The sequence below is a fragment of the Gracilinanus agilis genome, chromosome 2 (assembly GCF_016433145.1).
Source record: "Gracilinanus agilis isolate LMUSP501 chromosome 2, AgileGrace, whole genome shotgun sequence".
Taxonomy (NCBI): domain Eukaryota; kingdom Metazoa; phylum Chordata; class Mammalia; order Didelphimorphia; family Didelphidae; genus Gracilinanus; species Gracilinanus agilis.
In genome coordinates this window covers 178,471,984-178,497,142 of record NC_058131.1, presented here as the reverse complement: position 1 = coordinate 178,497,142, position 25,159 = coordinate 178,471,984, and the positions used below count along the sequence as shown (strand labels likewise).

General features: G+C 40.5%; 1 protein-coding gene across 1 annotated transcript in view; it reads left to right on the top strand.

Moving 5' to 3' along the window:
• HK2 (hexokinase 2) overlaps positions 1–25,159 on the top strand; it is an 84,138-nt gene that overhangs the window by 46,459 nt on the left and 12,520 nt on the right. Inside the window, exons 3-12 of the mRNA XM_044663572.1 lie at positions 2,792–2,940; positions 7,663–7,782; positions 8,694–8,789; positions 9,768–9,867; positions 10,570–10,753; positions 14,100–14,255; positions 17,215–17,448; positions 18,464–18,768; positions 19,416–19,564; positions 20,141–20,260. Of these exons, the coding sequence (XP_044519507.1) occupies positions 2,792–2,940; positions 7,663–7,782; positions 8,694–8,789; positions 9,768–9,867; positions 10,570–10,753; positions 14,100–14,255; positions 17,215–17,448; positions 18,464–18,768; positions 19,416–19,564; positions 20,141–20,260 (1,613 nt within the window). The remainder of the gene's footprint in view (positions 1–2,791; positions 2,941–7,662; positions 7,783–8,693; positions 8,790–9,767; positions 9,868–10,569; positions 10,754–14,099; positions 14,256–17,214; positions 17,449–18,463; positions 18,769–19,415; positions 19,565–20,140; positions 20,261–25,159) is intronic.

Below are 25,159 nucleotides of genomic sequence, written 5' to 3'. Positions count from 1 at the left end.
TCCCAATTTAAAAGAAGAAATCTTCAGACCTGCACTTAATCAATGTAACAATGAGAGACAGTGGAAGAACTGGCTTAAATGTGTAATCCTTTTGAAAAAATCCCAGAAAATTTTAGACCATTGTGATGAAGCTGCTAAGCAAGTTCATTATGATAGGGCTGCTTAAAAAAAATGCCATTAATCCAAGTTGTGTTAATGAATACAAACATGGTGCCCCCATCAAGGGAGCTCCCATTTTATCCTGCACTTTCCAGTAGTCCTCTTTTAGAGTACTGTAGTCAGTTCTGTTATAGTATGAGAAAGGTTTAAAGAAACTAGATTATGTCCTGAGGGCAGCAAACCAGGATGGCAGAGGATCCTGAAACCAGATCCTGAGTGGTGGTATAATGGACAAAGGAAGACCTGGGTTCTGATTTATTTCAGATCCTAGCTTTGTAATTTTAAATTCTGAGCCTTGGCTCGCTTAGCAGGACTCTCATCTATCCTTATAGATAGATGTGAAGATGACTAGTGTTTTGTATTAGGTTTGAACACATGTAAGCTATCATTAATTAGTATTACAGTATCATAGGACCATAGATTAGAGGTGATTTGATTCAACCACCTAATTTTATAGATGAGGAACTGAGGTTCAGGAATCTTACTAGACTTGATCATGAATCACACAGCTAGGTACTGGCTTCAGTCAGGAGGACTTGACTCAGATACTTACTAGCTATGTGACCCTAGGTAAATCAGTTAATTTTATTCCTAGCCTCAGTTTGTCAATCTATAGTATATGGGACAAAGGTAACACCTACCCTCCAACGTTATTTATGAGTATAAAATAAGATTTGTAAATTGTTTTGTAAACCTAAAAAGCACTATGTAAAGCTAGCTATTAATGATTATGTTTCTAAATCAAGATTTGAACCCAGCCTTTCCTCACTCCATATCTAGCATTCTCCCATACTCTCACCTCTAAGGAATTGGGGCTGTTTAATCTATTTTACCAGAAGATGAGAACAAGATCATTGTCTCCAAATATTTTAAGGATTTTGTTATTTAAAGCAGGATTAGCCTTTCTGAATTGACCTGAATATAGGGCAATGTCTGCAAGACAGAAAACAAGCAAAACTGAATTATGACTCATAATTTTGTTATGTTTCAGTGAATGTCTGTAGATTTATTTTCAGATCTCATCATAAAGTTGCTATCTTATATACAATAGCCCATGTGGCTCTAGAGGTCAGAGCTGGAATCTTTGTCTGGAAATTACAGAAGACATCTGTCTGTATTTCATTATGCAGAAGTAATTTCTGGTAACTAGAGCTGTTGTCCAACAAGGAGATGAACTGTTTGGGAGTCAATGAGCTCCATTCTTAGATATATGCAAGCAGAAAGAATCTACATAGCTAGTTTTCAGGGATAGTGTAAAAGCCTGACAAAGACTTTTCCATTCTTCCCAACAAAAAGGTACGTGGTGTTACTGAAGTCTTTGGTCCCTGAGACTTTCCTCATTAAATCGGGCAAGCTATGAGGTTCAAACTTTTACTCTTACCCCCTCCTCCTAAAGCATACTGTATACAATCACATATTCATGTTTTTCTTTATTCCTTCCCTTCCTTTCCCTTTCCCTTTTCTCTTTTTATCATGTTTTTCTTTTTAGTCTGTGGTAGGGTTTCCTTTTTCTAGATTATGTGGTTTTTCATGGTGCAGATTGTATGGACTCCATGTAGATTTTACCTTCTGTTTTCTCCATATTTGCTAAAGCAGCATTTCCCAGTTATTGTACCCTGGATGAATTTAACTACTTCCTAAAATGTTTATTTTAGATGGTAGGTTCTTGGGGGCACCTAGGTGGTCCACTGGATAGAGAGCCAGGTCTGGAGATTGGAGGCCCTGTGTTCATATCTGATCTTAGATATTTCCTAGATATGTGGCCCCGGGCAAGTCACTCTTCCACTGCCCCCACCCATTTTCTAGTCTTTACTCTTCTTCTGCCTTAGAACCAATACATAATATTGATTTCTAAGATGGAAAGCAAGGGTTTGCAAAAAAATTAAGGGTTCTTACTTTTAAAAACCTATAAGCCAAAAACTGATTCCTTCTCCCTTATCTATTCTTCCCATTTCAGTTCCCTCCCTTTTTATTCCCAGTCCCTTACTCCTTTGAGCTTCTGAGAGCCTGAATTGGAGCCCTCTTAAAAGGAGAGGATTTATACAGCTCCAGGTTCCTTATATTTATTTATAGTGGTTTGTCATATAGCCTGCTTGGGAAACACTGCCATAGAGATCCTTGGACAACCACCACTCTGACCCCACTTAAAGCTATAAAACTACCCTGGCTCTGCTTCCTCTTCTTGCCATCTGTCTTGCCATTAAATGAAGAAACTAGAAAACCCAGAAAGTTTGAAGTGATTTTCCCTAAAGCTTACAGTAGTAGTAAGGTATTTGATCTACATTTAAACCTAAACTTAACTCCTGTGTTTGTGCACAGGTATATAGGATTCTACCACCAGGAAAGCCCCATGAAAATTTTTGTTCAGTGGATGATTGTGTGTGTAGTAAGTCAAAAAGCTTTATATCTAGTGTTGATTAGGTGTAGAGCATTGCACTGAACATATGACCTGGGCAGTGTTCCCAGCCTTGCTGCTGTCTCTGACTGAATGAAGCTCTGTTGCTCAGTTATGACCTTCTTTCTGATGAATTCTCGAAAGTGTGAAAGATAATGAAATTAAACAATCTAAAATCCCTTTGATGACCTTTAGAGAAAGATGCCAGGAAATAACTTTTCCCCCCCCTCTCTGCAGAAGATGGAGACTTCCTTGCTCTGGACCTTGGAGGAACCAACTTCCGTGTACTGCGAGTAAAAGTTACAGACAATGGCCTCCAGAAAGTAGAAATGGAGAACCAGATCTATGCTATTCCAGAGGACATCATGCGTGGCAGTGGGACCCAGGTAGGCCTTTTAGGGGATGTCCCCCACATGTTCTAAGGGTCACTGGGATTACAGAAGAGGAGCCTAATGTTCTTTGGGGAAAGCTAGAGTGTTTCAGGACCCTTGGGGTGAGAGGAGTAGACCACCCTCCCTTTCCTCGGGTACATTGCTTGACCCTATGTGCCAGAACCTCCTGCTTTATAAAATATACTATTTTGTAAAATATACTTTCTGAAATATATTATACTATACATAATACTTGTTGCCACTCGTTCTAAATCTGGTACCCTTTTCTACTCCAGCAGTCTGGCTACCTCTCCTAGGAGATGCCAATGGGTAGAGTTGCCCAGCTCTTAGTTGGAAAATGTTGTGTTGCAAATCTCTTTAATAGGAGGAGTGAGTGAATCTCAGAGCCACACATTTATTTAGAGATTTTTTAAGTCTGTGGGGAAATGGAGAATCATCAGATTCTTAGAATAAGAAATGAAAAATGCTTTTAGTGGTGTAAGATGGTAACTTCTGTTCCTTTTTATTGGAAGAGGAAGGATTGAAGTTTTATAAAAGGATCCCTTCCAGAACTTCCACATAATTATTCCACATAATATTAATGACTCCTTGAAGACAGTTATTAGAAATCTAGATTAGTAAACGTCATGGAAGCTAGTGGCCCCTCTGCCCTCAGCTTTTGAGGAGATATATAGCTATAGCACTTCTTCTCCTACTGCCCCTTCCCTTTTTTTTCATCCTTTCTCTGCCTCCCAAAGCCGCGCCCCCCCCCCCCCCCCCCCCCCGTCCACAAGTATTAAATAATAAGGCTCCTCCTCTGTCCCAGGCACTGTGTCAAGTGCTCGGGAAACAAAGAAGGAAAAAAGACCGAGCTCCAAGTCTCATGGACATGGGATAAATTGGAGATAATTTCAAAGGGAAGGAACTGCACAAGGAGGGGACTATGTTTCTTGTAGAAGGTGGGTTTTAGGCTAACCTACTAAANGCTTTTAGTGGTGTAAGATGGTAACTTCTGTTCCTTTTTATTGGAAGAGGAAGGATTGAAGTTTTATAAAAGGATCCCTTCCAGAACTTCCACATAATTATTCCACATAATATTAATGACTCCTTGAAGACAGTTATTAGAAATCTAGATTAGTAAACGTCATGGAAGCTAGTGGCCCCTCTGCCCTCAGCTTTTGAGGAGATATATAGCTATAGCACTTCTTCTCCTACTGCCCCTTCCCTTTTTTTTCATCCTTTCTCTGCCTCCCAAAGCCGCGCCCCCCCCCCCCCCCCCCACCAGTCCACAAGTATTAAATAATAAGGCTCCTCCTCTGTCCCAGGCACTGTGTCAAGTGCTCGGGAAACAAAGAAGGAAAAAAGACCGAGCTCCAAGTCTCATGGACATGGGATAAATTGGAGATAATTTCAAAGGGAAGGAACTGCACAAGGAGGGGACTATGTTTCTTGTAGAAGGTGGGTTTTAGGCTAACCTACTAAAAACTGTTCTACTTTCTTTTTCCTCTTTAGCACTAGTTATTTCACTTCTCTTTTTTAACCTTTAGAAAAAGTCAACTATTTTTGTTAGATGATAGGAACATAGATTTAGAATTAGAAGAGATTTCAGAAATCTTCTAGTTTAGTTCAGTCTCCCCTCATTTTATAGTTGTGGAAACCAAAGGCTGCCTAGGGTCACACAGCCAGTGAATGGCGGAAGTGATTTTTCATTTTTCTGTTCTAAGAGGCTGCTTGGTAAAGTGTATGGAGAATTTGCCTTGTCTTGGAGTCAAGAATACCTAGGTTCAAGTTTAGCCTCTAAAAACATGCTAGCTTTGTGGCACTTTGATAACTTTTTGGTACTCCATACAGCTTTCTAAGCACAATTAGAAGCTTGATATCTATCATCTTCATGGTAGAGAGAATTTCCACATTCACCCTTTTCCCCTTCTTTGCCCAAGGGCAGTGGAGTTAGAAACTAGGGCTATATTAAGCTCTATCCATTTCTTTACTTGTGGAACTAAACTTTGTATATGCTTAAAATTATATAAAAAGTTGATTTACAAAGCACTTAAGGTTCGCAAGACACTTGAGTTGCCTCATTTGAACATTGCAACAATCTTGTTACTAGGTACTAAAGATGCCATAAATCTTGCTTTAGAGATGAGGAAACAAACTAATCTCTCTAGGTTAAATGACTTGCCCTTGAACACAGTTATTAAGTGGGATCTAGGGCTACCTGACTCCAAATCTAGCAGCTTATCTGCTGTACCCCAAAGCTTCCTAGTAAAGTTAATGCCATTTGGGTCATGGTAACCTGTGATCTTTGTGGGTCAAATATAAAACTGATGACCAAATATAACCCCCTCCCCTCACACACACTTATGTACATACATAAATAACATACAATAAAAAGTATAAATATAATATAAATGTACCTATTTCAGGAAGGTATTTGAAACTACTGTGTGTGTGTGTGTGTGTGTGTGTGTGTGTGTGTGTGTGTGTGTGTGTGTGTGTGTTAAGCCCTTAATGTCTGTGTATTGGCTTATAGGTGGAAGAGTGGTAAGGGTGGGCAATGGACGTCAAGTGACTTGCCCAGGGTCACACAGCTGGGAAGTGTCTGAGGCTGGATTTGAACCTAGGACCACCCATCTCTAGGCCTGACTCTCAATCCACTGAGCTACCCAGCTGCCCCTCTGAAACTACATTTTGCTTCTTTTCCTAGTCCTAGCTTTTGAGATTTAGGTCTTCCCACTGTACTTAATCTTTTTTTGTCTGTCTCTGTCTGTGTCTGTGTCTGTCTCCCTCTTCTCTCTTTCCTTTTAAAGTGCATATGTCCTTGGGTGGGGTGAATCCTTAAGCTTCTTTCTTAAGGGATTTATGACACTGTGTTTGGGGGAAAGGAGGGGTGGCAGGAGCTGTGGGAGGAAGGTTAGTAGAGCTTTATAGGAGCTGCTGCTAGGAGAGAGAACTTCACAATTCAGCCATCTTTCAATTTGGGTGCTCACCTCACTTAAGTGCTTTCTACTTTAGGGTATCTGGGGAGTGGTGGGAAGGGAGGGACACTTCCGTTTTGTCCTGCTTTCAGGCTCATAGATTTTCAGAGTTCTGTCATTCATCAGCCAGATGATAGGCAGTGGAGGACACATAAAGCTTAGATATGACCACATTACTTCGTTTTTGGAGCTTTGGTGTGGCTGAGGAATAAGCAGAGATAACAATGATACACATCCAGTTTTGGAGTTCATGTGGTTTAGTGGAAAGAAGTCTAAGATTTCTGCTCTGTGCTTACTGATAAGCCATTGGTGAGAAACATGCCCTTTTTGAGTTTGGATGGTAGGTAACTAGTGCTGAAATAAATTACTACAATGTAGAAATTACAGTGATAAAAACTACAATAATTTGTGGACTTAGAGAGATGTCAGAGGTCCTGCAATGTTGAGTAGCTTCTCCATGATCACACAGCTAAGCCTGGAACTTTCAGAGGCAAAATTTGATCCCCTTGTCTTCTGGACTCTTAAGCCTGGCTGCCACTTTGTGCTGCTTCTCACAGCTATTTTAGGAAATAATGCTTATAGTTGCCAATCAGCAGAATTTCCTAAAATCTCTTCCCTATTATTCCTACTCTGTTCCCCTATCAAACAATGAACAGATGTGTATTATAGTTATCTGGATGATTAAATGACTTGGTCATCATTCACAGCATTGGTCATCATTCACAGCATATGTCCAAAGTAAGACTTGAACTTCAAGTTTTTGACATCTCAACCCAGACCTCTCAGAACTACTCTGTGAAGTAATGATGGATTAAAGAAGAACCTATACCCTTTCTCACCATTTTAGTAGTCCTGCCGTGTATTTATCATGGAATTTTGGTATTGCAGTTATTTGTTTAGATCTTATTCCTTTTCCTGAACTAAGCTCTGAGATTGTCTAAACTCATCTCTTGACTTCAGCCATAGTACTGTGCATATCAAAGCTACTATTCCCTCCCTGATTCCCAGATGCCATCCCTGGGCCTCAGTTTTCTCATCTATAAAATGAGGCAGCTGGAATAGCCATCTATTTCTTGGTTTCATTGTTGTATGCCATCATACTCAGATTGTGCTCAGAAGGACTGTGGCATTTTACACTTAAAGAATAAAGATTGCTTTTTGGTGAGCATATTTTAAAAATCATTTTCCTGGAACTAATGAGGTGAAAGCCCTGATTTTTTACTGTCTTCTTATGGGTTGCCAGAGCAGTGCCAGTGAAGAATGAGTCTTCCAGCAGTTGGGCAAAGGAAAGGCTTTGCCCTAAATATTTCTTAGTGGCACTAAAATACTTCATTGGATAGAGTAATAAGTTTAACAGAAGAAGAAAAGGGCTGCCACAATGCATCACATCATTCCTCCCTTCTAGCCGAGGGTAATTTTTGACAAGAGCACCAAAGGAAAGCCCAGATTAATTGGTGTCTTTATGAATAGCTTCATATGTCTAAAGTTCAAGTATTCCATAACATACTGTGCCAGAGTTTTCATCTGTAGAAAATCGAGGCAAAGCTATCCATTCCCTCTATCTCATTAGGATTGTTTGGATAGTTATACAAATAGAAGATTTAGTGGGAAAAGCACTGGGCTTCCAAGTCAAAAGACCAGAATCTACCATTCACTTCTTCTGAGTGATGTGGGGTAAATCACTTTACTACTGCCTTTCAGCTGGAAATCCTATGAACCTAAATAACCCTGTTTTGCCCTTATAACCATCTGTCCATAGCTATTTGACCACATTGCTGAATGCCTAGCCAACTTCATGGAAAAACTACAGATCAAGAATAAGAAACTCCCTTTGGGATTTACCTTCTCATTCCCATGCCATCAGACCAAACTGGATGAGGTGAGACGAACTCTGGAATATCTAACTTCTCAGTTTTTTTGCATGAAGGGGATATGTCCAGGTGGAAGGTTAGAATGGAAGTGGGGAAGGGAGAAGAAGGACCATTGGGAGACCCTAAAGGAAAAGGAATAGGAGATGGTGGAGAGTGGGAGAAGGCAAGCACCATCTCTCTGCCTGTAATATACCCAAAACATCCATTTTACCCGAATGCCTAGAAATTTATATTCTGGTTAATGGGAAAGAATTCTTTAGATTAGGCGTGCTCCCCTTTCCCCCCTCCCCAGATAAGGATAGCAGGAGTCATGGGAGGATTTCACTCCCCTTTCTAGTTCATGATCTACCTCTACTTCCTCTACTTCCTCTAGTTTATGGTCTTATTGTGAAAGTAATAAGACTCACCTTTTGGCATGTCTGACCTGGGAAAGGGTTGTCAGTCTTATCACTCAGGGAGAGCATCCGATGGCCCGGGTACTGCTCTTGTATCACCATAATATTGAAAGAGCCAGAGGAAAGCCTCTGGGGGTGGAGGTGGAGGATTCCTGGAAGGACAGGGACAGTGATCACAGGATCCGTAGAAGTGGATGCAGTGTACTCTGGCAGACAGCAATGGAAGAGCAGTGCCTACACCAGTGAGATCACAGACCCATCAAATTATGAAAGTAAATAAATATTAGTCACCTGCCCACTCTTGAGTTCTATCAGTTGGAAAGATTGCATTAAAGGCAGTGCCTCTCTGATCCCAGCATACTTGTCCTATGAAGGACATCATTCCTTGCAAAAGACATCCTTCCCATTCTGGTTACTGAAAAGCATCTCTTACCTCCTGCCTTTTTTTGAGGGCATTTGCCTTGGAGTAGTTATTCTATAGCATCGTCTACTCATTCATTTTTCTTTCTTTTTTTTTCCCCCAGAGTTTCCTGGTTTCATGGACTAAAGGGTTCAAATCCAGTGGTGTGGAAGGGAGAGATGTGGTATCCCTGATCCGGAAAGCCATCCAAAGGCGAGGGGTGAGTTTAAGGTCGTTGGGGAGGAGAGAGTGCCAAGTGCTCTCTGCAAGAGTTTTATAGTTAGAAAACAAAAACAATGGAGGAGGATTAGAGGAAGAACTTATTTCAGTTAGCTTTTCCTTTGTTTCTCATACACATGTGCACGTGCACACTCACACATGCAGCTCTCATGGAGAATTTTTGTTTCTAATCTTACTAAATAGACCATGCTTAACACATAATAAGTTGCTTTTGTATTTCTGGGTGAGCTGAAGCGATTACTTATTTATAGCCCCATCTCAGGTATAGAAAAATTCAGGACAGACTTACCTTTAGCCTGAAGAATTGATTATCATTTTAAATAGAGTAGGTAATAGTGATATGGATGCTCGGATAGAGGAAAAATTGAAGTTCCAACTCTGTTGTTTTTAACAAAGGTGACCGTAGGCAAATCACTTAACCTATTAAGAGTCTCAGGTTTATAAAATGAACGACTTGAACAAGATAATTTCTAGAGTTCCTTTCAGTTTTTGATGATCTGAACCTGTGAAAGGAGAGGCAGAAAGACAGACATAACAGGGTTTTTCTCTCAGTGCAGTGACAAGTCAGGAAAGCGGCAGACAGTGGGTAGCTAAAAATTAGGAAGAAGGGCAGAAGGACTGATGAGAAGAACATCTCAGTTTGATCACCTGTAAAACCAGGTGCATGCATTCCTGGGAGGATTCAGAGAAGGACCTGTTAGAAGAACAATTATGAAAGATTCCTCCTTATTGGTGATCTTATGGCCATAGCCTCATAATCTAGACCTGGAAGCAACCAAAGGGTCCGTTACCTTCTAAGCAAGAGAGATGAACGTCACAGATAGTGATGCCACAACCTGTCCTTGCACACTGGGGAAAAGCAAGAAAAATTTTTCCTCCCACTTTAGCTCTTCTGCACTCATATAGTCTCTCCATCCTCATCAGTTTTTAGTAAAGCAGCCTATCTGTCTCTTTGCAGGACTTTGACATTGATATTGTAGCTGTGGTGAATGACACTGTGGGGACCATGATGACCTGTGGCTATGATGATCAAAACTGTGAGATTGGCCTCATTGTGGGTGAGTTCCCATTAGAGCACAGGAACAGTAATTAATAATTCTTCCCATTTAGTCCTTTGAAGGATGGGGACTCAGTTGGGTAAGGGACTAGAGACAGTTCTCTTATTTCTCTCAGTCTCTTGAAAAATTCTCCACCTTCTTCGGTGCTTAAGGGCTGGGCTCTATAAAGGAGGTTAAAAAAACAGCCTTTGTTCCTAAAGACCTCTCATTCTAATTGGGGACCCAACATAATTTAGGGATACATAAGCTGAATAGAGTAAATGGAAGTTAATCTCAGATTAATGTACTAGCAGCTCTGGGGAGGAGAAAAGATCTGGGACATACAATCTCTGCTTTTTCAATTTCTGAATTTGGTCCACTAGCAAGCATTTGAACTCAGGAATTGGAGCCTTCCTGCTTCCAGACCTGGCACTCTATCCACCTTAAGCCACCTGGCTGCCCCCAACAGAGGACTTCAAATAGCAAACAAAAGAGTTTGCATTTGATATTAGACATAATAGAGAGAACTACTCTTACTCTTACCCACTTACCCAAGTGGCAGATGTCATAGTTGGACGTGATAGCAGTGTGCTAAGCATGCCTTCAATTTGGGTACCTTTGGGCAAGTCCTTCCTCTCTCCAGGCCCCAGTTTCTTTTTCTTAAACGAGAGAGTTTAACTAGATGGTCTCTCTAACACTAACATTCTGTGGTTCTCTGCCCAGGAACTGGCACCAATGCTTGCTATATGGAGGAGATGAGATACATTGATGCGGTAGAAGGAGATGAAGGGAGGATGTGCATCAACATGGAATGGGGCGCCTTTGGAGATGATGGAGTACTCGATGACATCCGCACAGAGTTTGACAGAGAGATTGATATGGGCTCACTCAATCCTGGCAAGCAACTGTGAGTAGATTTCTTAGTGTGTTCAGGGATGGAGACAGTCACAACTGGGTCATTAAGATTGTTAATGATAACATTGTTTTGGATGATTGTTTTGGAGTAGACTTGCAGCACATTGACTGTATTACCTGTATTGCCCCTTATAATAACTTCAGTGTTTTTCATCAGTCCCGGATTGACCAAGTTTTCTTCAGCCTTGGGGGGGGGGGTTCAGACCCCTTTGTTTGGGTGTATGACTAAAGTCACTTTTTATGATGAATATGTTAAGACTGCCTACTTCTAGAGGATTCTTGTCACACATGATAATGTGTGGAATACTCTGTGTATTCCAACAAAGCTGCCAGTTTTCCAGTTTCATCTTTTTTTGTTCAGGCTTTTTGTTTTTGCACCACATTCATTTTTAAATATGCCTTCTCCCTTGATCCTGCCCCCTACACATTCAATATTACAAAAAGGATTAAGAGAGAAAGAGGAGAAAAGTTCTGATAGTATAAGTGATATTCCTCACTCCTAATCTCTTAGCCCTTAAACAAAGGGAGATGGTACATATTTTTTTTCCCTATGGAGGTAGGTATAATTCAGGTATTTGTGACCCTATCTCTTTTTGGAATTACCTTCAAAACCTATTTACAAAAACTCAGGAGAAAACCAGACTCATCTCTTTGTATTTACTCATTTGTTTTTGACCTAATATTATCTCTTCCCAGCTCTGGTAGCAAACAGCAATCACATTTGTATCAAATTATGAAATATGCCAAGCTTTTCCAACTCACTTTAATCACCAAATTCCTTGAAAAGCTAAATGTGCTATAGTAGGAAGAGTGTGAGATTGAAAATCAGAAGACTCCCAGCTTCAGATTTTAGTATTCCACCTTATTATTTTTGTGACCTCACCCTAATAAATCACTTGTACTCTCCTTTCAGTGTCTTATCTGTAAAATGATGAAGTTGGTCTAGCCGACCATAGACCCATCTTACTTTGGATCCAGTGGTGACTTGAGTGTATCTAAAAAGCAAATCCCCGCTCAAATAAGTGAATTTTTCCCCATCTTTGAGTATATTCCAAGATATGTCCTTTAGTCTATGGAGGCAATTAATTAAATATGGAGAGTAATTATTTATTTTTAAAGAAAGCACCATTTTGTTTTGGTATCTTGGCCTCACATTTAACCTGTCCCTAATATTGTTCATATGTTTGCTACCATTATTGCTTCAGACCATTATCTTGTCTGCCTGAGAGAAGGCTTCTGAGGAGGCTAAGATCTTCTTGTTTTGAAGAAACCGATTATACAAATAGATACAACAGCATATTTATTTGTCAAGTTAATGGTTTCTCTTTTACATGATTTACTACATATTCCCTTCAAAAACTAAGCTTACTTACTATCAGATTTGTCTCATGAGATTTCATCAACATATCTATCATAGAATCCTTGAATTTAGAAATGGAGAGAAAGGTCATATTTAAGATCGTACAGGTAGCATATTGGCAGAGGCAGGCTTTGAACTAAGATTCTCTTTCTCCTCCCATTTCAATGCTCTTTCCCCTATGTTCTCTCCCTCTTCTCAAAAGAGCCCATCTTGATTTTGAGAAAACCAGTGGAACCTGGAACATGAGGTTCTCAGGAGAAGGTGCAAAATCATATCTTTGGCAGTCCCCTCTCTTTCAGTGTCTTCATCATAAAACCTTAGACATCTTTGTCTTGTCAGAGAGGACATTGCTCTGGTAGAAATATTTTCTAAAGTATAGAAAACGGTGGCACCTAGTGTTGAGAAATTAAATTCTCTTAATAGTTTTCTTGTTCAATGACTGTTGTCTTTGTGAAGCTTGAAAGGGTTGCCAGTTTACTCAAATATCAGGGATTTTAAAAGCCCCTCAGTGACAAGACATAGTGACTTCCACTGAGCATTCAAGATGTTCCTTTCTTTTTATTGCATGGTTCAAAGGTCAATCAGTGATGGTAGTGTAGTTTGAGTGGAGTGACATACATTAGAGCCAAAGAGAACAATGGAAAAGGTCCTTGGTTTAAAGGACCTGAGTTCTAGTCCCAGCTCTGCTTCCTACTGTTGGTATGACTATGAGCAGGTCACTTTGCCTCAGAGCCTCAGCTATAATATATATATGGGGTTAGACTAGATTAGTTAATCTCTTAATTAATGTCCTTCCAAATCTAAATCCCCTGGCCTCATTCATAAATCTCATCCGTCCTCTTACATGCATGAGAGGAAGGACTGGCTTAAAATATGATTATCTCTGACCTGGATTCTTTCCTTGGGTTCTCCTTCATTGACTTTCATGGCCTTTTTTCATATTGGTTCTTAGCTTTATCACTTTGTTTTTCTTTTACTGACATCTCATCCTCTATTCTAGATCTCCTACTCTCCTCAATTTATGATGTCTTCTTTAGGCACTATCCATTATTAGGACTTAAATTCTCATTTCCTGAAATAATTTCTAAATCCATATTTCCAGTCCAGCACCCTCACCTCTATCTCTTTAGACCCATATCTCTGTGTGCCTTAATTTGTCCTGTTGGGCATATCCAACTGGAGGTTTTAGTGTCATCTCAAAATCAAGATGCCTGAGTTTATTATCTTTTCCTGTCAAGTTATTCCTTTCTCTCTTTCACAATTTCCCCATTTTTTTCTTCTCCCAGTCACTTAGGCTTGAGTTGTCTTTTATCTGTTAATTATCATTGCCAAACTCAGTCTTGTTAATTTTTGAGAATGCTAATTTCTCTCACCTTTGTCTTCCAAGCAGTCTCCCTTAATTCTTCCTCCTTCCAACATTGTTCTTAACCTTTTCAGTACTAATGGCACTAGTGCCAATAGTATAATTTAAATTTCAGATCTCCTACTGAACCATATTCCCAGCCCTTCTAGAAAGCCATCTTTATATGAGAATTAAAAAGGAAGAAAGTTAACTAAAATTAACATTAAAACAGTCTGAAATCTTTGCAAAAGAAGGGAAAAGAGGTAACTTTTCTTTGGGGATAAACTTGACCATTAGAATTTCTGCCATTCTGTTTTTCTTGTTTGGGTGTTGTTTCTTTTGTTATTACTATGTAATTTAATAATTAAATATGCTTTTGTTTTCGGTATGTATTTAATAAATACTTAGTAGCAAGATATAGTGGAAAGACCACTAGGAAGGTACTGTGTGCTTTTGGGACAAATTACCTAACCTTTCTGGGTTTCAGTTCTCTCATCTGTGAAAAAAAAAAAGACCCAAATGATGCTTGTCTTTCCAGTTACTCTTTAAGTTCTGCCATTTCTATATTTACAGATAATATTAGAGTGCTATTATTATGATTTTAATAAATTCACATCTTGGGCCAATATCTTGCAGATTTGAGAAGATGATCAGTGGCATGTACATGGGGGAACTTGTCAGGCTCATCCTGGTGAAGATGGCCAAGGAAGAAATGCTTTTTGGTGGGAAGCTTAGTCCGGACCTCCTCACTACTGGCCGCTTTGAGACCAAAGATGTATCTGATATTGAAGGGTAAGTCTCCCCCACTCTGTATCCCATTTCTCTTCTGCTTTGTAGAGTAACAGAACAAAAACACACAACAAACTGAAAGCTGGCCAAACTAAGTTGAAACATCAACCTTACTTGCTACTATGCGTCATCTCTGTTATTCCCTTAAGATATAGATTTAGGTCTTGTAGCTGTCGTTGGAAATATATAAATATATAGGCACAAGTTTTCCAGAAACAATTGTATTCTGCTTGGAGCATTATTCTAAATCTAGGCATTTGTTTCCTAGAAATAGAAATGTCCAAACTAGTATAATCTAAACATCGTTCTCTCTACACCAAGGTAGTTTGAAGGTAACATTTATAGGAATCTTGAACAAAGCAAATACTACTGTATTGTGTTAAAATACAGTTGGGGGTTAATATGCATAGTCACTATTTAATTCCTTCCTTGAGAGCTCTCCTCTTTTCTCATTTCTTGGATTAAAAGGATGGAAAGAAAAAGGCTTTCTTCCCCTTCTTGACTGGTCAATAGGGCATTAGGAAATGGGGAAGGCAGGTGTTGAAATAAGACAAGAAATAAGTGTGGTGATCACCTTTAATCCAATGAATTAATCCTTAATTTGTATGTCAGGCTTTAGGCTTATTTTAACCCACTTTCCCAAAGGGAAAAAGTTTGGAAAGGATTTTAGACTTGAGAAATATATATTTCTTAATATTTTCATTTAAACTAAAATGAAGGTTTTTAATTTGCTTCTATACTATAACATACTATTCCAACTATAACAAGGCAGGACTGCCTTCTTCACTTGTGCACACCCAAATTTTGTGGCTCTCAGTTATAGTCATAGGTAGTTAGAGGCTTTTTCTTGGAAATTCCTGACCCTCTGCTCAGACAGCTTCTGGAGTACTGTGTTTGCTTCTGGGTCCCACATCCAAAGAAAGATCATTGACAAGCTAGAAAAAAGGGTTTTTTGAAGGGTGATATGGATGGTGACAGAATATGGAATCTGTTGAAGGAACTTGGTGTGTGTCTCTTAGAAAAGAATTATTGGAACATGGAAAGTACTGTCTCTTCAGGAATTTGAAGACCTGTCTTGTGGAAGAGGGATTAAACTCATTCTCCTTGGGCCTAGGCAGTGGAAATAGGAGCAATGGTGACAAGGTAGAAGTTCATAAATTTATATTTGGAAGCACTTTTGGAAGCCATTTAAGCCAACCCTCATTTTATTGATGAGGAAACTGAGACTCCAAAGTTTTTTGACCTGTGGTCACATAGCTAGTAATTTACTAGTTAGTAAGGCACTGTAATAGGTAGCCTCAAGATCACTAGAGAACTTTAAGCAGAGGTTGACCCATCAGAGATATTGCAGAAAGGTACAGGTACAAGTTGGACTAAGTGACCTCTGGGACTCATTCTAGCTTGGAGATTCTATGACATTTTTTCCACTCTTATCCCTCTCACAGCCACTCTGGGTTGCTGCAAATGCTTTGTGTGGCAAGAATTAACTTGTCCTCAGTGGAAAGGGGGTGGCATGTGCATCATAATTTCTTTGGTTTAGGCTCTGGGTTCCCATTTTTTTACTCACACCCTTTGGGTGAAATGCATATACTTTAAGTAGTTTTTGAATGAAAAATATTTTTTGAATTAAAAAGAATAGCAAGCTTTAATTTTAATATTTGATGTTTGATGACTTTGGAGTGCCCCTCATTGGACTCCTTTCTGGTCACTGTTTCCAGCAGTACTTAGTGACTATAATCCAGATTTGTGCCATTAGCCCATAGAATTGCCAAAGAACATACCCTACTTATATCATTACTTCAGTTAAGATTCATAATGGAGTTTGATCAGAATTAGGAGAACCTGACTTTTTTCTTCTTAAAATTCTCAGGAATTAGTTGGATTTAGTTCCTCTGCTAATGAGTCTTGCACTTACAGACTTTGAGCTGCCTCTCTCTTTCCTCTGAGAATTATAAAGGGTGCTAGACAATTTTATCATGTCTTAATGGCAGAAAGAAGAGAAGTTCGATTAATGAGTTGGTTTAATGTCAGCCACTTAAGTGGATTTCTCCTTAGTCTCTAAACCCATCCAGAGACCATAAGGTGATGAAAGAATTTGTTAAATATTTAACTCCTCTGAAGAAGCCTTGTGGGCTGTACAATAGTTCTCTAATCAAGTGGTTCATGGGAATCATTTCCCTAATATGTGGTCGGCTACCAGTGAGCACCTCATATTTCTGGACACAAGTCTAACCAGGTTTTAGAGAAAAATAGTTTGCCTGTGGGAGCTTGGGCAAGTGACTTAACCTCTCTGGCCTCTGGTTTTCTAATCTATAAAATGAAAGGATTGGATCAGATGCCCTCCGAGGTCCCTTCTAGCTCTAGGTCTATGATTCTGTGACCATAGCATGACAATAGCCACTCATTCTCCAAGACTGTATCATTGAAGTATAAGGAAAGTTCTTACAGTTTTTCCCAAGCTAGGAAAGATTCGAGTTTAGGTCTGGCTATATAGGAACCCCCCCCAAAAAAAACTCATACTCCTGGCTTACTGGAGTGCATCTCATTATCAGAGGACACCCTTGTCTACTTGTTTTTGTTGTTTGTTTTTTTTAAATAATGAAGGGACCCCATGGTGTAGGGAGAACTTGGAATCATTAACTTGTGAGGCCTTTGACACATCCCTTCTCTGGGCCTCAGTTTCTTTGTCTAATGAAGTTGTTGAACTAGCTGACTTTTAAAGTCCCTTTATATTTGTGTTCCTGGGGCAACTGTGTGGCTCAGTGGTTTGGGAGGTCCTGGGTTCAAATTTGGCCTCAGACACTTCCTAGCTGTGTGACCCTAGGCAAGTCACTTAACCCCCATTGTCTAGCCTTAGCCTTTATGGCTTTTCTGCCTTGGACCTTCCTCTCCCTGGCTACCATTTGCTTTAGTCTTTTTTACACATAGTCACCTTTACTTCCATGCTTATTTATCCTTCCAGGGAAAAGGATGGCATTAAGAAAGCCCTCGACATTCTGACTCGGTTGGGCCTGCAACCATCCCAGGAGGACTGTGTGGCCACACATCGCATCTGCCAGATCGTATCTACCCGCTCAGCCAACCTGTGTGCAGCTACTCTTGCTGCCGTTCTTCGACGTATCAAGGAAAATAAAGGTGATGACCGACTCCGTTCCACTATTGGAGTAGATGGCTCCGTCTACAAGAAGCACCCACAGTAAGTGTGCCTGGAAATGAAGCACCTGAGAGATGCTCAGCTTGAGGCCCAAGCCCTGGACCAGTTCCAATCCTGACTCTGCCTCTGATTATTTTTATGACAAGTCACCTTCTCCTGTGGGCCTCAGATTTTTCTATAAAATGGGAGGTTAGACTAAAGCACAGGGCAGCAAATTATGATCCAAAGGCTGAATCCAGCATTTTAAAAATAAAACAAACCATTTAAAGGAAGAGCTTTACAAAAAAAACAAGCTGTGGCTGGATTTAGCCATTGGACTATAGTTTTCCTGCCTAGGACTAAGGGACCACAAAGTTCCTTTCAGCTCTAATATCTTGCCAGTTTCTAAATTTCTAAGCATTTTTGCCATAATAGGAAAAAAACCAATGATTTCAGAATCAGAAGCTCTGGGCAAGTTCTTTTCTTAGAACTTAGAGTCTCTATGTGATTTCCTAGACCCATCCCAGGTATGAATTCTTTGACATGTATGAACAGCAGATCATTATAAGAAGAAATCCTGGTTCTATGTGCATTTGTGATTTCTCTGGTTCGCATTGATTTCATGTCTTTAGAATCTGATGAATTCCTAATAAAAAAAAATGGTTATTTAAGAAGGCATCATAGTGTAGCTGAATGGACGTTGGGTCAAATAAAGTCAAAAGGCTTTAGTCAAATCTGGCTGCTGCTCCAAGCACTGCCTACGTGTTAAGAGTTTTTGAAGATGATACCCACCTTCCTTTTGCATGTCATGCTGAGTTCTCTGTGAGATGGAGTGACTGAACCTTGCATATGCATCTCCCAAACAGGGTAGTTTGCCAGCTGCTGACTATTGGGTTGTGGGTGTCTTTTGCTCTTCTTGTGGAAGGAGGCAGCCATCTTTGCCATCTTTCATACCCGTGTTAAGATTTACCATTTCACTTTCCTAAACTTTTTCATAGGCACATTACATTAAATCATTTCTAATCCCATGCCAAGAAACAGATCCCAAATCAATTCTGACCCATCTTTTTCTTTGCAGTTTCGCCATCCGTCTCCACAAGGCCGTCAGACGTCTGGTGCCAGATTGTGATGTCCGCTTTCTCCGCTCAGAAGATGGCAGTGGCAAGGGGGCTGCCATGGTGACAGCCGTGGCATACCGTCTGGCTGACCAACACCGGGCTCGACAGAAGATCCTGGAAGCTCTGAAGCTGAGCCATGATCAGCTGTTGGAAGTCAAAAAGAAGATGAAAAGAGATATGGAGCGTGGCCTGGGCAAAGAGACACATGCTGCCGCTTCTGTCAAGATGCTGCCAACTTATGTGTGTGCGACACCTGATGGTACAGGTAGGGGACAAATATTCATTCATTTTTGCCAGGTAGGAGTGCATTGCATTGGAGGCTAAAGGACAAGCAGGGTTTGGCTGCAGAAATAGTTCCTGTGTAAAAATATTTGAGAACCACTGCCTTAAATGAAAGCAGAGATGTGCTAGTTGTTTCTACCCCCAGGCAGGACCTGCCACGCTTCTCCACTAATAGGATATACCTTAGTGCTTCAGACTCCAGCTTTAAATTTACTTTCTCCAGAAAGCCATATCAGGTTCCTGGACTTACTTTCTATTTCCTTAGTGTCTGTTAAGATACTTATTATTGTTAAAAGTTTCTACTACTGGTTATTTAATCATTCTAAACCTTTGGTTTTTTTTGCCCAAACCCCACCGCCACCAACTCCCCCTTGCTGTTCCCATTCTGGAATGGAGGCTGGTGATACCCATGGGAAGCCTGTTTGCTTCTTTTGAACCACCTCAATTTACTTGACTGTCCATTGATGGTCATTGGACTTGCTCTAGCCTCCCTTGCAGGGCTGGTGTTAAAGTGAAATACAAAGCTAGAGGTTAAAGTGCTCTTAAAAGGTCTCCTACCTCCAGTTGTCTGTCCTTTATTTCTCAGCATGGTTGTCATCAGCTTTTTTTATTTTATTTTTTTAATTTCAGAGAAAGGTGACTTCCTGGCCCTAGACCTTGGTGGGACAAACTTCCGAGTGCTACTGGTGCGTGTGAGAAATGGGATGAGACGAGGTGTAGAAATGCATAACAAGATCTACGCCATTCCTCAAGAAGTCATGCATGGCACTGGGGATGAGGTGAGAGAGCCCCTTTCAACTTAAAATGAGGCTTAAATTAAATCTTATGCAAGCAGCCAGTTATTATTATTCTCTAAATTCTGGTGCTTCCTAAGTGGTGTTTTCAGGAAGTGATTGCCCTAGAAATTGGGCTTTTAGATTGACTTTTTCTTCCTTTCTTCTAGCTAGATTGGCTTTCCCATGTAGAAGGTGTCCTCAGGAGGAGCCTGGTTTCTTAGGAGCTTCATTCTCAGCCTATTCTCAATCCTAGAAAAGCCTCCTCTTCTTCCCCCTCTCTCCCCCCCCCCCCCCCCGTCATCTGTAATTCCAGTGCAGAGTGGTTCCCAAGCCTCTGAACTATATTGTTTCTCTTTAGATCTGCAGAATGGTGGGGGAAAAGGCACTAGGTTTGCATCTCAAATTAGCTGTGTGACCAAGGACATGTCACTATGCCTTAATGAACTTCAGTTTTTCTTGTCTGTAAAATAAAAAGCTTGGACTAGCTTTCTAGATTTCCTATTTGGGGGAGGAACTTTAGAGACTTAAAATAATAGCTATGATTCCTTTTCAATGTGCTCCTTCCTTTCTCACCTGCAGCTCTTTGATCACATTGTCCAATGCATTGCGGACTTCCTGGAATACATGGGAATGAAAGGAGTGTCTCTACCCTTGGGCTTCACCTTCTCCTTCCCTTGCCAGCAGAATAGCCTGGATGAGGTAATATGTTTCAAGTGATTTTTGTATGGCCCATGGAAACTTTCCTTTCTTTTTATAAAGTTAATGGTTATTCTCCCAATGAGAAAGAATATGGTGGAATGAGCTCTGGTCCTGGAAACAGGAGACTAGAATCTCAGTCCCAGCTGACACTTTTCACCTTTCTGACCCACTTATTTCCCCTTCTGTAAACTGGGAATAATACTTGTGCTTCTTGCCCCCCAGGGTCATGAGAAAAGTGCTTTGTGTGAACCCTAAAGCTCAGAAGAATTGCGAGTTATTGTTATTACCTGCCAGCTATCGACACTGCTCTCTTGCATTGAAGATTTCTCTCTTTTTCCTTTTCTCTGTGCTGGCTTGGCTTCTTCTGCAATCTCTCCTCTCTTTGGATCTTATATCTTTTTTATGTGGTTCCACAAGGATATGTATGTATGTATGTCTGCATAAATGTGCTCATGGTGTACACATATTATAGAATGGGGAAACTGAGGAGTAGAGAGTCACTTAAGCTATACCTGGAATTTGAGCTCATGTCCAGAACTAATTGGTTAGATACCAAGTTAGATTTGAGTTAAATGTTATACCAGATTCTAATAGACTTGACTAGTCTGATCAAGTTAATGGGCAATCATTAACTGAGCACCTTCGATATCCAAACCATTATACTAAATACCATGGAAGGAGATCCCAGGGACAAAGTGTGATTCCTTTTCCGAAGACCTCCTAAAGACTAACTAGAGAGATAAGATGATTAAGAATCCTTTGAAAATAAGCTTGCAGAGGAACAGGGGTTATTTTGCTTTTATTTTCTTTGGATTCTCAGGAAATTGTACTAATTTCTTAAATAGTCAGCTAACATTGGTGAAGCAGATTAACTATATTTACTATGTTCCAGGCTAAGTGTGCACAGCCAATGTTTGTTGAATTAAATTGAAAGAAGGCAGTATTAGATAAATTAGTGCTGTGGATGCTGATGGGATGGAGAAAAGGAAGTAAATGAATCTGAGAAAGCTTTCCTAGAAAAGGGTGCATTGGAAGCTAGATTTTGAAGTACACAGGCCATATGGGAATGTAATACTCAGCCAGGTGAAGGAAATGCCATCTATAGAGGCATGGAGATGAAAGCAAATGAGTCAGGAGCCTTTGCCAAAATCATTTCCTCTCTAGGATTCAATTTTTCATTTGTGAGATGAGAGTTAAGAGTAGTCCAGATGATTTATCTGAAGTCTCTTCTAGGTCTAATATTGTGGGATTCCATAAATTGGGATTGTCAACAGATTAACTTGGGGCTGGTGCAGAGTCAAAATATTGCCCTTCTCTGGGTCTCACATCCAAAAAATAAAAGTAACAATACTCAATCAAAAACACTGAGAGCCTACTGTGTGCCAGTCACTGTACTAAGCACTGTGCAATACTTTACTTACTTTGGGAGATATCTAGATTGTGGGAAACTTTTATTTTCATGTTTCCTTCCCCAGCCCTCACTCCCCCCACTACTTCTATGTAGGGGCATATATAATGTAATTGTAATTATAATATAATATAATATAATTGTAATATAATAAACAGACAAAAATAAGAGCATCCACTTTAAAGGGGGAGAGGCTACAGAAAAGGCCTGACTTGCTCAGAGAGAGGAAGGAAGTGGAGAAACAGACAGAAATCTGCTGGGAAGGTGTTGTAATGATAACAGTTTGATAAGAACAGAGGGGAATGTTCTTGGAATAATGAAGAGGAAATAAAGATAGAAGGTAGAAAAGTGTAGATTCGTAGGATCAGAGCCTAGATTTTATTTGATAATCCAAGGAACCACAATAAATATTTTTTATGAATCCTTACAAACTCATCAACTTAAGTAGGAAGTACTAGTTCAGTCTCCCTTCTGGTCCGCCTGTCTTCTCTGTGATACTTTTCCCAGCTGGGCCTGACAATGAGCTCCAGAAGTTGCAGGACTCTCCTGGGAAGGAGGATGGATTTGGTTGGCTTTCTGCCCTCAGCTCTTGGGTGGCCTAGAGAAAGGCACTCAGTTCCTTCTCTGCCCACCCTGTTCCAACCTTTGTTAAAGGAAGCAAGGAAACTCTCCTAAGAGAGGGCTGGGCTGGATACATTGAGGTTTGTAAAGGGCTTTGACATCCGGAGATGAAAGACTTTTAATTATCAGCTGTTGGCTCCTACTCTTGCTTTCTTCATTCATGTCCCTCCCTGGAGAAGTCTGTTCATGGCTTAGACTTGCCTGTCTGTGAAACTCCCCCTGCCTTCACACCAGTGAATCATTTGCACTCTGTGCTCCTCACCTTAAATATACAGAAGCACACCAAGTAATCTCCTGGATCCTTTTACTTGGCCACATTCAAGGTCACAATTGGGTCCTGCTTGCTCTCTGACCTCTTTGCTTTCAAATCCTCTTTATTCTCAATTTTTTTGCTTTTTGATATTGAAAATAAACATTTTCATGAGTCTTTGGGAATTTACAACCAAGTCTGTGGACATGGCAGGCTTCGAAACATGGCAGGGCAACTGGGATCCATTTGAACCGGCAGAATCTATACTCAGGGTAACTTTGTGGTGATATAGCTTATGCACATCGACAGAATAGTTTCCGACAAGCTGTTCCCTGAAGGCTGTGGAGCAAACTTAATGAAGTCTTTTTAATTGAATTCCCCAAATATTGTCTTATTGCCAGATAGACAATAATGAAGTCATCAGCTAGGTGTTAGCCTTTGGCTTAAGACAGTCCTAGTCCTCACTGGAGTCTTCACCCTAGACTTAGTTATCCAGAGTTATAAGCCACCGTCTCTTTAGCCTTTGCTAGTTATATAAGAAACCTCAAAGGTGGGGTTAGAGAAGCAAACAGACAGGTTTTCCAATGACTGTTCTTCATGGAAAATTGAATTCCAGATGGACTTAAGAGTGAGAAGTCATTCCTAAGGCTGCTTTTGTTCCTATGTGTTGGCTTCTTTGGTAACTTGACATTAGATTTGTGCATTGCTTGCTGGGTCTGGTACTCTATTGGTTGCCTTAAAAGTTCCTTCATGGGCTGTTGTGGTTCAGAGCTTGTGTCCAGTTATCTGGTGATGAGCCTCCCCATTCTTTTAGCGGGACTGGTTATTCAATGATAGATCCATGACTTTCTGCTTGCTTGCTTGCTTTTCCCCAGCCAGTATTCTAAGCCTTTCCTGTTCCCCTGGCAGAGCTTGTATCCCAGTGGCATAAGCCTTTGAGAACGCAGGGCCATATCCACACCAAAGGGGGGAGCCTTGGAGGAGAGGAGATCATCAGTGATAAAGCCTGGATGAGAATCATGAGTTCTCTGACGGGGCCCTCTTCTGTATCCTTCGATGCAGAGGATGATCCCTAATGACCTGCTTAGTATGAGGTTGCTTAAGAATCAGAGAGGTAGCCATGGGTAATGGAAAGAATGTCCTAGTGCATTCATTCCCAAGGAGGAGAGCTAATATTTATATAACTCTTTAAGGTTTGAAATGTTATTTTTGTGTATTATCTCATTTGATCCTCTCAACAATCCTGTGAGGCAGGTGTTATTATTATTGTCATTTTATAGATAGGGAAGCTGAGGCTGATAGAAGTTAAATGAGACATATTTGAACTTAGTTCAGACCTGACTCCTATTATACCGTCTGGCTGCCTTGAATTGAATTAATAGTGCTGCTGAGGAAAGATAATGGCCAACCCCTTATTTATTTACATACTTACTCACCCACTTAATTAATCAATTAACTAACCAATAATTGATTAATTAATTAAGGCCCTTGTCTTCCATCTTGGAGTCAGTACTTTGTATTGGCTCCAAGGGAGAAGAGTGGTAAGGGCTAGGCAATTGGGGGGGGGGGTCAAGTGACTTGCCCAGGGTCACATGGCTGGGAAGTGTCTGAGGCCAGATTTGAACCTAGGACCTCCCATCTCTAGGCTTGGCTCTCAATCCACTGAGCTACCCAGCTGCCCCCTGGCCAATTTCTTATTAACAGTAGCTTTCTACAGTTAAGAGTTCTGGCTCTTAAATTTTTGGGTTAGGACCTTGATTTTACTGGCATAGCAAATACCCAATGAGAAAACTCCCTTTGCTAATGCCATGTGGCTGATATATCCATGGCCCTGAGTGGGCTAAGTGTCCCACAGCAGTATGTGCCAAGTCAGAAAACAAGCATTCATTACACACTCAGAATGCAGATGAGGCAGTCCCTCTCCTCAAGGAACTTCCTGTAATGAGGGGAGAAGAGAACACACAAAAGAGAAATGAAGATGGCAGGAGGTACGGGTATGGGGAAATATTGTAGAGAAAATCCAGAAGATCAGAATTGAACCCTGGAGAGGAATGAAAGCATGGGCACCCTCCTAGGGTTGGACTTCTGGGAGTGATCAGAGGGAGAGACTGCAAGGGTGGGGGGAATTTTGGGGCAGTGGAGAGGAAGTCTGGGAGAGACAGGAGTAGAGCCTGGAGAGGAACGATAATATAGCTGAATCAGAGCAGAGCTGACCCGGGTATTCCTGACTTGAGCTGGCCAGATCTCTGTCTAGAACAGGTTGCCCCTGCAGAAACCTTTATTTGGGTATTTAATGATTGATCCAACTGAGTGGGAGTCTGGGATGTCTTTTCCTTTAGCCATTGTGCAACTTCCCTGCTTCTGACAAGCCAAAAGGAATACCATTGATAAAGAATCTAGATAGTGGAAAGATTTCTATTTAACTACAAACAGAAAATACTGCTTCTTTTCAGTCTCCCAAGCCAGAGGGTAAGAGGAGAGATGAAAAAGAACTTTTGGCTGAAGCTTTAATGGTTAGAAAGCATTTCATCAGGAGAATTTAACTTGTTTCCTGGTTTCTGGTCCTTTAACTTAAATAAAAATGGTACTTTTGGTAGCAGCTTTGGGTAGCTGTATCTGA